The sequence below is a fragment of the Hippocampus zosterae genome, chromosome 2 (genome assembly GCF_025434085.1).
Source record: "Hippocampus zosterae strain Florida chromosome 2, ASM2543408v3, whole genome shotgun sequence".
NCBI lineage: Eukaryota > Metazoa > Chordata > Actinopteri > Syngnathiformes > Syngnathidae > Hippocampus > Hippocampus zosterae.
The window spans coordinates 39,002,753-39,016,961 of NC_067452.1; the positions used below are offsets into that span (position 1 = coordinate 39,002,753).

At 45.9% G+C, this 14,209-nt stretch overlaps 1 protein-coding gene across 5 annotated transcripts in view; it reads left to right on the top strand.

The window, feature by feature from the left end:
- LOC127596499 (cilia- and flagella-associated protein 47-like) overlaps nucleotides 1-14,209 on the top strand; it is a 51,414-nt gene that overhangs the window by 5,235 nt on the left and 31,970 nt on the right. For 3 of the 5 annotated variants that reach the window (XR_007961488.1, XM_052059072.1, XM_052059074.1), the window contains exons 10-26: nucleotides 352-562; nucleotides 1,457-1,685; nucleotides 1,762-1,914; nucleotides 2,002-2,161; nucleotides 3,880-3,976; nucleotides 4,068-4,284; nucleotides 4,364-4,608; nucleotides 5,488-5,618; nucleotides 6,347-6,469; nucleotides 6,546-6,677; nucleotides 7,711-7,788; nucleotides 8,193-8,340; nucleotides 8,429-8,511; nucleotides 11,546-11,726; nucleotides 11,807-11,889; nucleotides 12,899-13,112; nucleotides 13,209-13,416. Coding sequence is in view for 4 of the 5 variants with exons in the window: in XM_052059072.1 (XP_051915032.1) it covers nucleotides 352-562; nucleotides 1,457-1,685; nucleotides 1,762-1,914; nucleotides 2,002-2,161; nucleotides 3,880-3,976; nucleotides 4,068-4,284; nucleotides 4,364-4,608; nucleotides 5,488-5,618; nucleotides 6,347-6,469; nucleotides 6,546-6,677; nucleotides 7,711-7,788; nucleotides 8,193-8,340; nucleotides 8,429-8,511; nucleotides 11,546-11,726; nucleotides 11,807-11,889; nucleotides 12,899-13,112; nucleotides 13,209-13,416 (2,693 nt within the window). In the remaining variant the exon portion in view is untranslated. The remainder of the gene's footprint in view (nucleotides 1-351; nucleotides 563-1,456; nucleotides 1,686-1,761; nucleotides 1,915-2,001; nucleotides 2,162-3,879; nucleotides 3,977-4,067; nucleotides 4,285-4,363; nucleotides 4,609-5,487; nucleotides 5,619-6,346; nucleotides 6,470-6,545; nucleotides 6,678-7,710; nucleotides 7,789-8,192; nucleotides 8,341-8,428; nucleotides 8,512-11,545; nucleotides 11,727-11,806; nucleotides 11,890-12,898; nucleotides 13,113-13,208; nucleotides 13,417-14,209) is intronic. The other 2 variants (XM_052059073.1, XM_052059075.1) reach the window with 2 other exon arrangements.

Here is a 14,209-nt window from a genome sequence, read left to right on the forward strand (position 1 = left end):
GGAACACCCTCCACAGGTTGCCAACCAATTGCCGGGCACACAGAGACAAACAACTTTCATGTTCACAACCACGCCAAGGGACAACATAGAGTGTTCAATTAACCGACCATGCATGTTTTTGGAATTTGGGATGAAACCAGAGTACCTGGTGAAAACCCACACAGACACGGGGAGAACATGCAAACTCTCTGAGGCAGACGTGCTAACTGGTCATCCGCCGAGCCGCCTAAAAAGATGCATTAGTTTAAAAAAAAAAAAAACAATTCTGACCAATTTTGTAAAAGGTAACAATTTCCCTGTACATTGAAGCCCAGCAGTGCAATGCATTTGGACAAGTGTGTTTTGTTTCAGGACGTAGTCTTGTATTTCAACGCACGGCAGCAGGGGAAGTTCCAAATGTGCCAGAAACTTGATGTTTTGGGCTACGTTGCTCGCCATAGGGCGAATAAGACCACCGAGGATGACGCTGAACTAAGGCTCGGCAGCTTTTACACCATCTCACTACACCTCTCAGCCATCTGCAAAATTGAGATGACACCTCCTTCGCCGAAATTAAATCCTGGTAAATATTAACAACTCCTCGAATGCTTTGTATAAAGCGCTAACCCCAGAAATTTCCTGTTATAAGACAGTAGTTTTCAAACTAGGATCCATGACCTGCAACTTGAGGAGATCATCAATAAATTATTATCCATCTAGCCACTGCAACCATTTATTGTTTTATTTATTGTTATTGTTATTTATTCATATATTGGAGAGTTGTACATGAGAGGCAAAGCCACCTCAGCAAAATATTTGTGGCTTGGAAGTACATACCTCAGATTGAAAGTTTCCAACCTGAGGATAAATCATTGCTTCTGCAATTTCACCACAATTCACTCCCTGAGGGTCTTTTACGGTGTTCCTTTTTTTGCCATACACAAAACAGTGTGATAATGATTCTTCTCGTGTGGTCTGTTTCAAATGAGGGATTAAACCAGTCGGTTTACTGTTTAAAAAAAATCATTGCAATAGAGCTAGGAAAAGTTGTTTTATACTGCGGGGAAATTGCTAAGTTAACATCACTGACTTTTCTCTCTTCGCAGCCACGTAAGCCAAATGAATTTGGTTGAGTTCCTTTCTATTAAGCAGGCCATGAGTATTTAGGGTGAAAAATTAAATAAATGTGTTAGTTTTGATCAGAGCATCTAAACAAGTTTGGATTTTCTGTTTCAAGCAATCAATGCCAAATCAAATAATTACACTTGTTAGCCCTCTCTTTGCAAACTTTGTCATTTGGCATTAATGTTTCTTTTTTTCTTCAGTCCAGCCCATTATAAATTCTATGGATCGTTCTCAGAATTTCACCATATTCACCAGAACTGTCAATAAAAACATAACCTCTGCACTTGGACTATCAGTCATTTGAGAAACTCACCTGCCAAAACAAAACACATTTGTATTTATTTATTTGTAGGTATTACACCAACAGTGAGCAATGCGACGGGCTTACGTCCTCACGTTGCATCCGGCCAGTTGGCCTGCTGCTATGAAATGGTGCGTGCGGCTGTAGTCAGCGCTCGTAAGACAACCTTCCACATGCATGACAGGAAGAATGCGAAAAGTTTAGCTGGTGAGGAATTTCTGGCTTTGCCAAATGACCGAGCCACCAGCGTCAGACCGGCGTCACGACACATGCAGTTTCGGTAAGGGTTGAAAGAAATTGAACAAACACCCCCCCCAAAAAAGATAAACAAGATGACCCGTGTTGACTTTTCTCAGGACCATCTTTACCGGAGTACAGCGATACACTTATGTGGATCCTGATTATGGCTTCACCAGGAAGGAGGCGGAGCTCAGGCGTCTACACAGACAAAGTTACACCGACTTCATCAGGCAGCTCAGAGAAACACGGCTGGAGAAAATCAAGACAAAGTAAAATCGAAAAATATCCTTACTCTTGGCCGAACGGTCAAGATTAAAATATTGGATGAAAAGGAATCTCTCATTTTTGCACCCTAGACTTGAAGCGCAAGGGGACAACTTTGGGATTATACCCGCTCAAGGCCTCGAGCCGCCTAAGCTTGTCCTCCGTGACTCAAAGGCCAACCAGAAGTCAAGCAGCAGGCTGTGCTATGCTTCCTGCAGCCCGCCCAAGGGCAAAGCCCCCAGTGCCAGGCAGGTCAGCGTGATCCACCAACTAGTCAATCAATACCATACTGTCAACCTATGTTTAATTGAATACACCACATAGACAAGATGTTTAAACGTTGAAAGTGATCAACTTTATTGCTTTTAGCAAATAATCATTCATTTAGAGCAGGGGTGTCCAAACTTTTTGCCAAGGGGGCCAGATTTTATATGGTAAAATGTCGGGGGGCCGACCTTGGCTGACATTCTTTACATTGAACAACAATATTGTTCAACAAATTTTAGTAAGCCAGTCTGTTTCACATTTCCATTTTTATTTTAATTTCAACAATCTTAAGAATTTCTTTTGGTTCATTTGAAACAGGTATATCACATGCAACTGCTTATTCACTTGACTTTTTCTTAAACAGAAGTCTCCTGAGTGCAAATTGATTGATTTGAAACATAAGATGTATCACCATGACTTTTCAATAGTCACAAAACCTTTGACTCGAACAACAGGGAAATGAACAAGCAATACACATATCCACAACTGCAAGGATCATTTGAAATATGACATATCAGTCAATATAAACACGGAGTGATGTCTTGTTAACTCGTGAGTGATGCCCTCTAGTGTCTAAATGCTATTACTCATTTAGTGAATGCTATTACTCATTTAGCCACTAGAGGGAAGCAGTACTCTATGAAACATCACTCGCCAGTCTACGAGACCTCAGTCAATGCAACACGTGTTCCATTGCGCCCAACCTGCGGGCCAGACGGCACTGATTTTATGACAGGGGCCGAGGGCCGGATGAAATTCGACCGCGGGCCGGATTTGGCCCACGGGCCGGACTTTGGACATGCCTGATTTAGAGTTTAAAAGCAGAATATCCAAACCACACGGGCTCAGGAACACTTCAGAAAAACACCCACTCCATATCCGCAAGTGCAACGTAAAACTCTCTGACGCAAAGCAAAAGCCATCAACAAAGCGCCAAGCTCATCAAAGATGCACTGATGCAAAATGGTAAATTGTTTTGTGGTCTGACGAGTCCACATTTCAAATAGATTTTGGAAATTGTGGACGTCATGTCCTATGGGCCAAACAGGAGAAGAGCCTTCCGGAATGTTATTGACGCAAAGTTCAAAAGCCAGCATCTGTGATGGTATAGGGCGGCGTTAGTGCCAACACGATTGGTCACTTCCATATCTGTAAAGGCACCATTAATGCTGAAAGGTACAAACAGGTTTGGGAGAAACATGCGCTGCCATCCAAGCAACGTGTTATTCATGTACGCCCTTGCTTATTTCAGAAAGACAATGCCAAACCACGTTCTGCCTGGCTGCAGTCCAGACCTGTCTCCTTCTCAAAATGCATGGCGCATTTTAAAGCATAAAATACAACAATGAAACCGTATATATATCAAGCAAGAACGGGAAAGAATTCCACCTACAAAGCTTCAATAATTAGTCTCCTCATTTCCCATTTACATTTATGGAATGTTGCTCAAAGAAAAGGTGATGTAACGCAGTGCTAAACATGACCCTCTCGCACATTTTTTTTCTGGACAGTGTTGCAGTCACAGACTTCAGGATTATTTTCTACAAAGTATCAATTTGAAGATTAAATATCTTGCCTTTGTAGAGTATTCAATTAAATATGAGTTGAATATGATTTGCAGTCGTGTTGTTATTTATATTTAACGCTAAGGTTTAACACCCTGTTCCAAATTCATTGGAATTCACTTTGTATTTTTACGCTAGGGCTCAGTGGAGTCGCATGCAGTTCCAACTACTCACCAGGAGATGGCAGACTGTGACAAGACTTTGACACCGAAGGAGCTTTATCAAGTTATCATCGGTCAGTTTTTCAATATACTGGTTGTCCAATCTGTATTTCAATCTTGATAGCAAATGCAGAAGATCTGATGCTTTGCCGGTTTGCCCAAAAGCCCCATCGTTCGTGGATTTTGGTGAGGTGTGCTTCCATTCGGTGTGCGAGCAGAAGGTGGATCTGATCAATCCCCTGCCAACGTTTGTGCGGGTGCAGTTTGAGGTGGACTGCTTTGAGCTGCAGGGCTCATCTCCCCTGTCTCACGTGCTGCCACCAGTTTCCCACAATTCGGTAAACCTGACCTTTCAAAGCAACAAGCTGGGTCAATTCTACAGGTTGGTTCAATTCTACACGTTGTATGTACTTTACTTCGAGCCACAACGGTCTGGTTTAAATCTATTTTTTGATCCCCAGACCTGTGTCTTACACGGTGAATCATCAACATCCCGGACAGATTCTGGTCAAGGCTCAAGTTGTCCGAAATTACCTGGAATTGTCCACCCACCTGTTGATTCTTGGCCCCAACGCAAACCTGCTTGCCGCATCAGGCTACCGAAACTCAGTTACTCTTCGCAACCCGCGTAATCAACCAGCAGAATTCACATGGCGGCCTATTGTTCCAGAGAGTGGCATCCTCTTCTCAATTCGACCAGCTACAGGTTCTGAGAGATTGCAGTGGTCGTCTGTATTTTTGGTCCTAAGGCCTTTAGTGGCCTCATATCTGACTTGATCCACCTTGTTTTGTTTTTTTTAATCTTTTAATGCTAATTGGCATTTCGCACTTGTAGAAACCAATACAAAAATATAACCAATGCAGCTGTGCCACACACATCATTTGGAGAGGTTAAGAATTAAATATTAAATGGCGGCCCGGTAGTCCAGTGGTTAGCACGTCGGCTTCACAGTGCAGAGGTACCGGGTTCGATTCCAGCTCCGGCCTCCCTGTGTGGAGTTTGCATGTTCTCCCCGGGCCTGCGTGGGTTTTCTCCGGGTGCTCCGGTTTCCTCCCACATTCCAAAAAACATGCATGGCAGGCTGATTGAACACTCTAAATTGTCCCTAGGTGTGAGTGTGAGAGTGGATGGTTGTTCGTTTCTGTGTGCCCTGCGATTGGCTGGCAACCGATTCAGGGTGTCCCCCGCCTACTGCCCGAAGACAGCTGGGATAGGCTCCAGCACCCCCCGCGACCCTAGTGAGGATCAAGCGGCTCGGAAGATGAATGAATGAATGAATGAATGAAAAAAGAATTAAATAAATGTGCGCAGTGTGCTGTAATCAAGTCTCTCTTCTGGGCTCAGCGGTATTCATGACACATTATGGAATGACTAAAGAAGACTTGGGGAATACAATTTCATGCAACACAAATCAGAATTTAGAATACAGTTGTAGGTCATTGCTTCTGATCGTGTTGACTCCATCAGAAAAGGCCTTGCTGGCCCTGACCGTTCAGCACTGTCATATTAGCTTCATGCAAATGTTTTGGGGATGATATTACGTTGTTTTAAGTGGACTGGGTCCAATGTGTTCCTCTCCCTCAGGCACAGTGGAGCCAGACAGCGAACTGGATTGTGAGGTGGTGTGGCATGCGTCTTTCTCATCCCCTCAAGAAGGAGACTTTGACCTCTATTGCTTTGATGGCAACATACAACGCCTACACTGCATTGCTAAGGTGTCTCATGACTACAATTGTGGTGTCTGCACGATCCTGCTTAAACTCAATGAAATGAAGACTTTAGCTATTTACGGTACTCAACTTCAAAGATATTCAACTAATTCTCTTTTGAATGCTACTCCGAAGTACAGCATAGCAGTTCTTTCTTTTCTTGTTGTAATGACACAATTATGCAAACACTCTATATTCTGAAATATATATCAGTGGCAAGTACAAAAAAAAAATCCTGTTGGTAATTTAAATTTTAAGTTCTGAATGTCATTTGAAAAATCGCCCAAGTACCAGTAATAGGAATTTAAGCGCAGTGTATTGGTGTCTTGAGACAAGGACTGACCCGATGTACTGATTTTTGGAACACGAGACATCGTTCGTTATTGCCAGCACTTTGTGGTCATCTCACTTAGCTTCTTAACAAGCAGCAGTTTGGCCAATAATGAACAATTCTTCAAAAAAAAAAAAACGAGCCTACAAGCAATCCCAGGTGAAGTTTATTGTCAAACTAAACATAAAACTGAGAGAACTATACGTTTTGCATTTAAAACAAGCACATAACTTGGGCTTAAAGTCTGCACCCCAGAACCACCTGCAATCAATTCATGATGAACAAACTGTATTTTTTGCACTCAATTAAATTATGGTACTACAATCGATAAACAACCTCAACATGTGACATCATCCCAGTTGGAATGCTGCCAAATTGACCTTCCTTGTTTATGTCCCCTCAGGTTGGCTCCACTTGCATCCGACTAGCAGAGAACCGGCTGATGTTTGAGTCTGTGCCTCTCAACATGCCCTCTGTCAGAACTATAATATTACACAATAATGGCCAGAACCACGCTTACTATCGAGTAAACCCACCGTCATAGGTTTTGACATAGGTTACCGATCACACATTGAGAGAAGTAAATGATTTGTCTCCTTCAGGTGCTTGATGTATGCCCTCTGCCATGCATGGTGGTCATCCCGTGCGAGGGAGTGGTACCCAGCCGAGGAAAGTCTGTCCTAAAGATCCACTTCAACCCTGACTCTGTCATGAAGTTTGACACCAGAGTTGCGGTAAGATGAAATCCGAGTGGTGAGCGGGACAAAAGTGATGATTTGGTTGAAGTAAATAAGTGTTTAGCGGCCCGGTAGTCCAGTGGTTAGCACGTCGGCTTCACAGTGCAGAGGCGCTGGGTTTCAATTCCAGCATACGGCCTCCCTGTGTGGAGTGTGCATGTTCTCCCCGGCGGGCCTGCGTGGGTTTTCTCCAGGTACTCCGGTTTCCTCCCACATTCCAAAAACATGCATGGCAGGCTTATTGAACACTCTAAATTGTCCCTAATTGGGTGTGAGTGGTGGTTGATGGTTGTACTTCTCTGCGATTGGCTGGCAACCGATTGAGGGTGTCCCCTGCATACTGCCCGAAGACAGCTGGGATAGGCTCCAGCACCCATAGTGAGGACAAAATGGTTTGTAAAAAATGAATGAATAAATAAGTGTTCAATCACCATCTCCATCCTGAAAAGGGCCCGGCAGCGGATATACTTCCTGAGGCTGCTGAGGAAGCATGGCCTACCACAGGAGGTGCTACGACAGTTCTACACGGCAGTCATCGAATCAATCCTGTGTTCTTCCATCACCGTTTGGTTTGGGGCCGCCACAAAAAAGGACAAAATCCGATTTCAACGGACAGTTAGGACGGCAGAAAAAAATCGTTGGCACCGCCCTACCCACTCTTGAGGACTTGCACACTGCAAGAATCAAGACAAGGGCACGGAAAATCCTCCTGGATCCCCCGCACCCTGCCCACCACCTTTTTCAGCCACTCCCCTCAGGCAGACGCTACAGATCCATGCGCATCAAATCCAGTAGACACTTAAACAGCTTCTTCCCTCTAGCCATTAACTCCTTAAACAGTCACTGACGTAGTCACTCTTCTTGCACCACAAAATGGTACTACAAAACTACTGGTTACTCTAAAATGGTTCAATGATTTTGTTGTTTACGATGATACTAGTGCAGCGTGTTATACCGGAGACAAATTCCTTGTGTGTTCTACATACTTGGCCAATAAAGATGATTCTGATTCTGATTCTGATTATTACAGATAGCTCTGAAGAACATGAAGCCCATCGAGGTTCGAGTCGGTGGATCGGTGGAGCCTCCTAACATTGATATCAGTGTGGTGAGTGTAGGGATGAGTTGAAGAAAATTCACTTTATGCATTAGTATGTTTGTAATGCTAGTCTCATTTCTGGAAAAAAAAAGTTCAACAGTTGGTCGGAAAATTCACAAAACTTTGCCAAATGACTGCAGATGGAAGTCGTAGCTCCTGCTTGCTAAGTCACTTACACATAAAATAAAAGGACAATTTTCAAATCTCGCAATCTTTGAAACGGAATGCAAAACTTTGCGAGGGAACGCAAAGTTGTTGTTTTGTTCTTAGAGAGACTGTAGGGCGGTACATGAATATTATAGCCCTGTTAAAATAACAAATCTAATTGTTCCGAATCACTTTTGCATGGTATGGGACTGTATTGTGTGGCTTGAATAGTGTGTACCTTGGTTGACTCACTTCCCTCTGCTCAGTCCCACTTCCATTTCTGCGGCGTCCATATTGGTTCTGAGAGACTGGTACCCTTTGCAGTGATCAACCGCTCACCAGCTGCAGCTCGTCTCACCTTCAACCTGTCACAATATCCAAACTTCTCTCTGCAGCTTCCTCAGCCTGCTGCAAGTATACTAGCATCCACATGATTAGATAATGGGTCATTATGTACATTTTTCCCCTCAATGTATTTACCAGTTTTTAATTTTTTTACAAGAAGACAATTCTCCAGTTGTGAGGGTAGTGGAGGTGCAGGGACACCAGACAGTCAACTGCTCTCTTGTCTTCTCCCCGACCGAGGTAAAAAGCTCAGAAAATGAACACCACAGTGGCGCCTTGAGATACGAGTGAAAATGAACTGCACGGTGGTGCCTTGAGATACGAGTGATACATGATATGGCTGATTATTTAGGTATATATTTTACTTCATCCATCCATCCATCCATCATCTACCGCTTATCCGGGGCCGGGTCGCGGGGGCAACAGCTTTAGCAGGGAAGCCCAGACTTCCCTCTCCCTAGCTACTTCTTCCAGCTCTCCCCGGGGGATTCCGAGGCGTTCCCAAGCCAGCTGGGTGACGTAGTCTCTCCAGCGTGTCCTGGGTCTTCCTCGGGGTCTCCTCCCGGTGGGACATGCCCGGAACACCTCACCAGGGAGGCGCTCAGGAGGCATCCGAATCAGATGCCCAAGCCACCTCATCTGGCTCCTCTCGATGTGGAGGAGAAGCGGCTCGACTCTGAGCCCCTCCCGGATGACCGAGCTCCTCACCTTATCTCTAAGGGAGAGCCCGGACACCCTGCGGAGAAAACTCATTTCGGCCGCTTGTATCCGGGATCTCGTTCTTTCGGTCACGACCCATAGCTCGTGGCCATAGATGAGGGTTGGGACGTAGATCGACCGGTAAATTGAGAGCTTCGCCCTTTGGCTCAGCTCCTTCTTTACCACGACAGACCGATACAACGTCCGCATCACAGCAGACGCTGCACCGATCCGCCTGTCGATCTCTCGCTCCCTCCTGCCCTCACTCGTGAACAAGACCCCAAGATACTTAAACTCCTCCACTTGGGGTAATATCTCCTCCCCGACCCGGAGGGGGCAATCCACCCTTTTCCGACTGAGGACCATGGTTTCAGATTTGGAGGTGTTGATTTTCATCCCAACCGCTTCACACTCGGCTGCGAAACGCTCCAGTGAGAGTTGTAGAGCCCCGTTTGAAGGAGCCAACAGCACCACATCATCTGCAAAAAGCAGGGATGTAATACTGAGGCCCCCAAAACAGACTCCCTCAACGCTTCGGCTGCGCCTAGAAATTCTGTCCATAAAGGTTATGAACAGAATCGGCGACAAAGGGCAGCCTTGGCGGAGTCCTACCCCCACTGGAAACGGTTCCGACTTACTGCCGGCAATGCGAACCAAACTCTGACATCGGTGGTATAGTGACCGAACAGCCCGTATCAGGGGGTTCGGTACGCCATACCCACGAAGCACCCCCCACAGAACTCCCCGAGGGACACGGTCAAACGCCTTCTCCAAGTCCACAAAACACATGTAGACTGGTTGGGCGAATTCCCACATACCCTCAAGGACCCTGCTAAGGGTGTAGAGCTGGTCCACTGTTCCACGGCCGGGACGAAAACCACACTGCTCCTCCTCAATCTGAGGCTCGACTTCCTGACGGACCCTCCTCTCCAGCACCCCTGAATAGACCTTACCAGGGAGGCTGAGGAGTGTGATCCCTCTGTAGTTGGAACACACCCTCCGGTCCCCCTTTTTAAAAAGAGGGACTACCACCCCGGTCTGCCAATCCAGAGGCACTCTCCCTGTTGACCACGCGATGTTGTAGAGGCGTGTCAACCAGGACAGCCCCACAACATCCAGAGCCTTGAGGAACTCCGGGCGGATCTCATCCACCCCCGGGGCCTTGCCACCGAGGAGCTTTTTAACCACATCGGTGACTTCAACCACAGAGATAGGAGAGCCCACCTCAGAGTCCCCAGGCTCTGCTTCCTCAAAGGAAGGCGTGTTGGTGGAGTTGAGGAGGTCTTCGAAGTACTCTGCCCACCGGTTCACAACGTCCCGAGTCGAAGTCAGCAGCGCCCCATCCCCACTGTACACAGTGTTAGTGGTGCACTGCTTCCCCCTCCTGAGACGTCGGATGGTGGACCAGAATTTCCTCGAAGCCGTCCGGAAGTCGGCTTCCATGGCCTCACCGAACTCTTCCCACGCTCGGGTTTTTGCCTCGGCGACCACCGAAGCCGCGGTCCGCTTGGCCAGTCGATACCCGTCAGCTGCCTCTGGGGTCCCACAGGCCATAAAGGCTCGATAGGACTCCTTCTTCAGCTTGACGGCATCCCTTACTGCTGGTGTCCACCAGCGAGTACGAGGATTGCCGCCACGACAGGCACCAACCACCTTACGGCCACAACTCAGATTGGCCGCCTCAACAATAGAGGCACGGAACATGGTCCACTCGGACTCAATGTCCCCCGTCTCCCCCGGAACATGGGAAAAGCTCTGTCGGAGGTGGGAGTTGAAACTCCTTCTGACAGGGGATTCCGCCAGACGCTCCCAACAAACCCTCACTATACGTTTGGGTCTGCCAGGACGGACCGGCATCTTCCCCCACCATCGGAGCCTACTCACCACCAGGTGGTGATCAGTTGACAGCTCCGCCCCTCTCTTCACCCGAGTGTCCAGAACATGCGGCCGCAAATCCGATGATACAACTACAAAGTCGATCATCGAACTGCGGCCCACTTCGAGTTGCAAATGTAAACTTTCATATATGATGGCACTACGCTAGCAGTGAACTCAAATCACATGACAACACGCAGAGGTTTATCGGAAAGAATTAGTGAGCAATTATTGAAAAAAATAGGTTTCAAACTGTTTATTTTCATTCAGAATTGAAGTTTAATGTACTACACAACATAAAACAAAGAGAATTACATGTGTCAACCATTTAGCTGGATGGATTAAGGCGCCACCTAGCGGCCAAGGCAAGCACATAGAATAGAATAGAAGCAAAAAGTGTGACAAAAATGATTTAATTATGGAATTACTGTATGTTTTTTTTAAAGCACAATAATATGAAGTGTTATTTTTCCTCATTGGAATACACATGACATTTTTGTGTTTTTAGGGGTCAGACTGGAACAGATTAATGGCATTTTCATTCATTTGGAAGGATAATTTGACATTCGGATATTTTCAGTCGTGCGCTTTGATCATGCAACAAATTCAACTTGTATCTCAAGACACCACTTCATGCTACATGCTACATTTAGACAGGAAGACTTGTAATAAACCAGCGGAAGAAAATGTCTCTCTGCAGTCAGCCGACTACGTCTTTGATCTGCCGTTGATGGTTAACGGAATGAGATGGCCCGTTGCTTCTCCACCGCCGTCCCGCTCATCTAGCTCGCCCTTCTTTTCATCTGACAGCAAGTGTGTTATCAAAATGATTCCCTGGTCTATCAACATGACAATGCAACAACCGCACGTACAAGCCACAGGTGGGCTCCCTCATGCAGCCATGTTGAAGATGATGATGATGTCTTCGCACACACCTAATCAACTGCCTTTGCTGAAACAGTGCTGTGTGCCCCACTGAAAATGTCCCCACTAAGCCTACAGTTCCATGTAGAAGCTTTTGCACAACCTCAGTCCTACACAAAGGTACTTTATTTCCCAGCTATTTTCATTGTCCTCGAGAAGGTAACATTTTTATTCCTAAACAGGTATGGGGCATTCATTTTATTTTATTTAGCAACTCAACTGTATTTATAGAGCACTTTCAGAAAGCCATCGCTGCATACAAAGTGCTGTACATGGAGCAACTAACATATACAACAACTAGCACACCCCCCCCCCCCACACTCACACACACACACACACACACACACAAATGGTTGATAAACATTTCCCATGAAAAATAGGCAGTGGGGAAATATAATGTTTCAGATTTAAAAGTTTTTTTTAATCTGTCAATATGCATACCTGCGAGTGGCGAACTGCAAAAATGTGGATATCAACTGCATTTTTATATATATACTGCATATATATATATATGGGGCGGCACGGTAGTCCAGTGGTTAGCACGTCGGCTTCACAGTGCAGAGGTACCGGGTTCGATTCCAGCTCCGGCCTCCCTGTGTGGAGTTTGCATGTTCTCCCCGGGCCTGCGTGGGTTTTCTCCGGGTGCTCCGGTTTCCTCCCACATTCCAAAAATATGCATGGCAGGCTGATTGAACACTCTAAATTGTCCCTAGGTGTGAGTGTGAGTGCGAATGGTTGTTTGTTTCTGTGTGCCCTGCGATTGGCTGGCAACCGATTCAGGGTGTCCCCCGCCTGCTGCCCGAAGACAGCTGGGATGGGCTCCAGCACCCCCCGTGACCCTAGTGAGGATCAAGCGGCTCGGAAGATGAATGAATGAATGAATATATATATACTTTGCTGCATATACCTTGGATTACAGCACCTACTGCATTTATTCATGTATAGTTCACCATTCATAGACGCTTACGTAGTATTTATCGCCAAAGTACTGAAGTCAGCTACAATGCTGCTTATTCTGCTCATTGATTTTGAATGATGTCGTAAATATATACTTTTTACGTGCTTTCGCTTACGTCTATAAATGCTTACGGTGGTTCATCGTGATGACTTGTTTCCTTATTTACATCAGACACTGGAGCTCAAAGCAGCATGCGAGCAGAGCGTCTGCTGGCATGGCATCCGAGGGAAGAGCGTGCGCTGGCGGTTCAAGCGCAACGACACGACAGCCCCAGAGGGTAGAGCGGGCGAGCTACATTTGTCTGTGTCTCCATCCTCCGGTTGTCTGGGGCCTGGTCAGTCCATCTGGTTGGCAATCAGCATTGTGCCAGAGGCATTTGCAATTTGTGAGAAATGACAGGAAACACACATTCATCTCTAACAGGCAACCTGTTCTCGATTTTTATTGATTTATTTTTCCCCTATTCATTTTTTTTTCCCAGTAGACACAGTGACCAGACTTTCCCTCTCGCTTTACCTGGCCGACAAAGAAGGGGGCAAGATGGGGCAGCCGTACAAAAAGCTGCCCATCACGGTTATCCACCAAGTGCCCGGCATAAGCATCAGCCCGCCTCATTTGATCCTGACGCCAGTTCCATTGGAAAGCAGCATAACAGCCAAACTTACCCTGCGGGCCTCAGGATACGCCAGGTTGGCTCACAAGCAGTTAGGGATAGTTAGATGGATATTTATATCATGTTACAAGCCAGTACAGTGGATATATAAATCTACACCGCCCTGTTCAAATGCCAGGTTTTTGTGGTATCAAAAAATGATATTGCGGAAAACGATTTCAAAAACATCTTAACCAAAGATAAACAACTGAAATAATGTGGTTGCACAAGTGTCCACATAAGATAAGATAAGATAGGATAAGATATCCTTTATTCGTCCCACATTGGGGAAATTTACAGCCTCCAGCAGCAAGAATGTAGGTAGAAAGAAGAAAGAGAAAGAAAAACAACAAACATCTTTCAATTAAATACAATATGAACACAAATGGATAAATCGCAGTACTATTTACAATTTTCCTTCACATCATTTAATTATTATTATTATTATGATTGTTATTTTTTATTCATCAGCCTGACAGCAGTCGGTAGGAACGAGCGTCGGTATCTCTCCTTCTTGCAGCGCGGGTGTAACAGTCTCTGGCTGAAGGAGCTACCAAGTGCTGTCAGGGCGGGCTGGAGGGGGTGGGAGGGACTGGCCATCATAGCTTTTAGCTTAGTTAGCATCCTTCTGTTGCCCACCTCCTCCAGAGTGTCAAGTGAGCAACCCAGGACAGAACTGGCCTTCCTGACCAGTCGCTCCAGTCTCTTTCTGTCCCGGGCTGAGATGCTGCCTGACCAGCAGACAATGCCATAATGGATGGCCGAGGCCACCACCGAGTTATAGAACATCCTCTTATAACTGAGCTCTGGCTAATAAAAAATGGACGGAT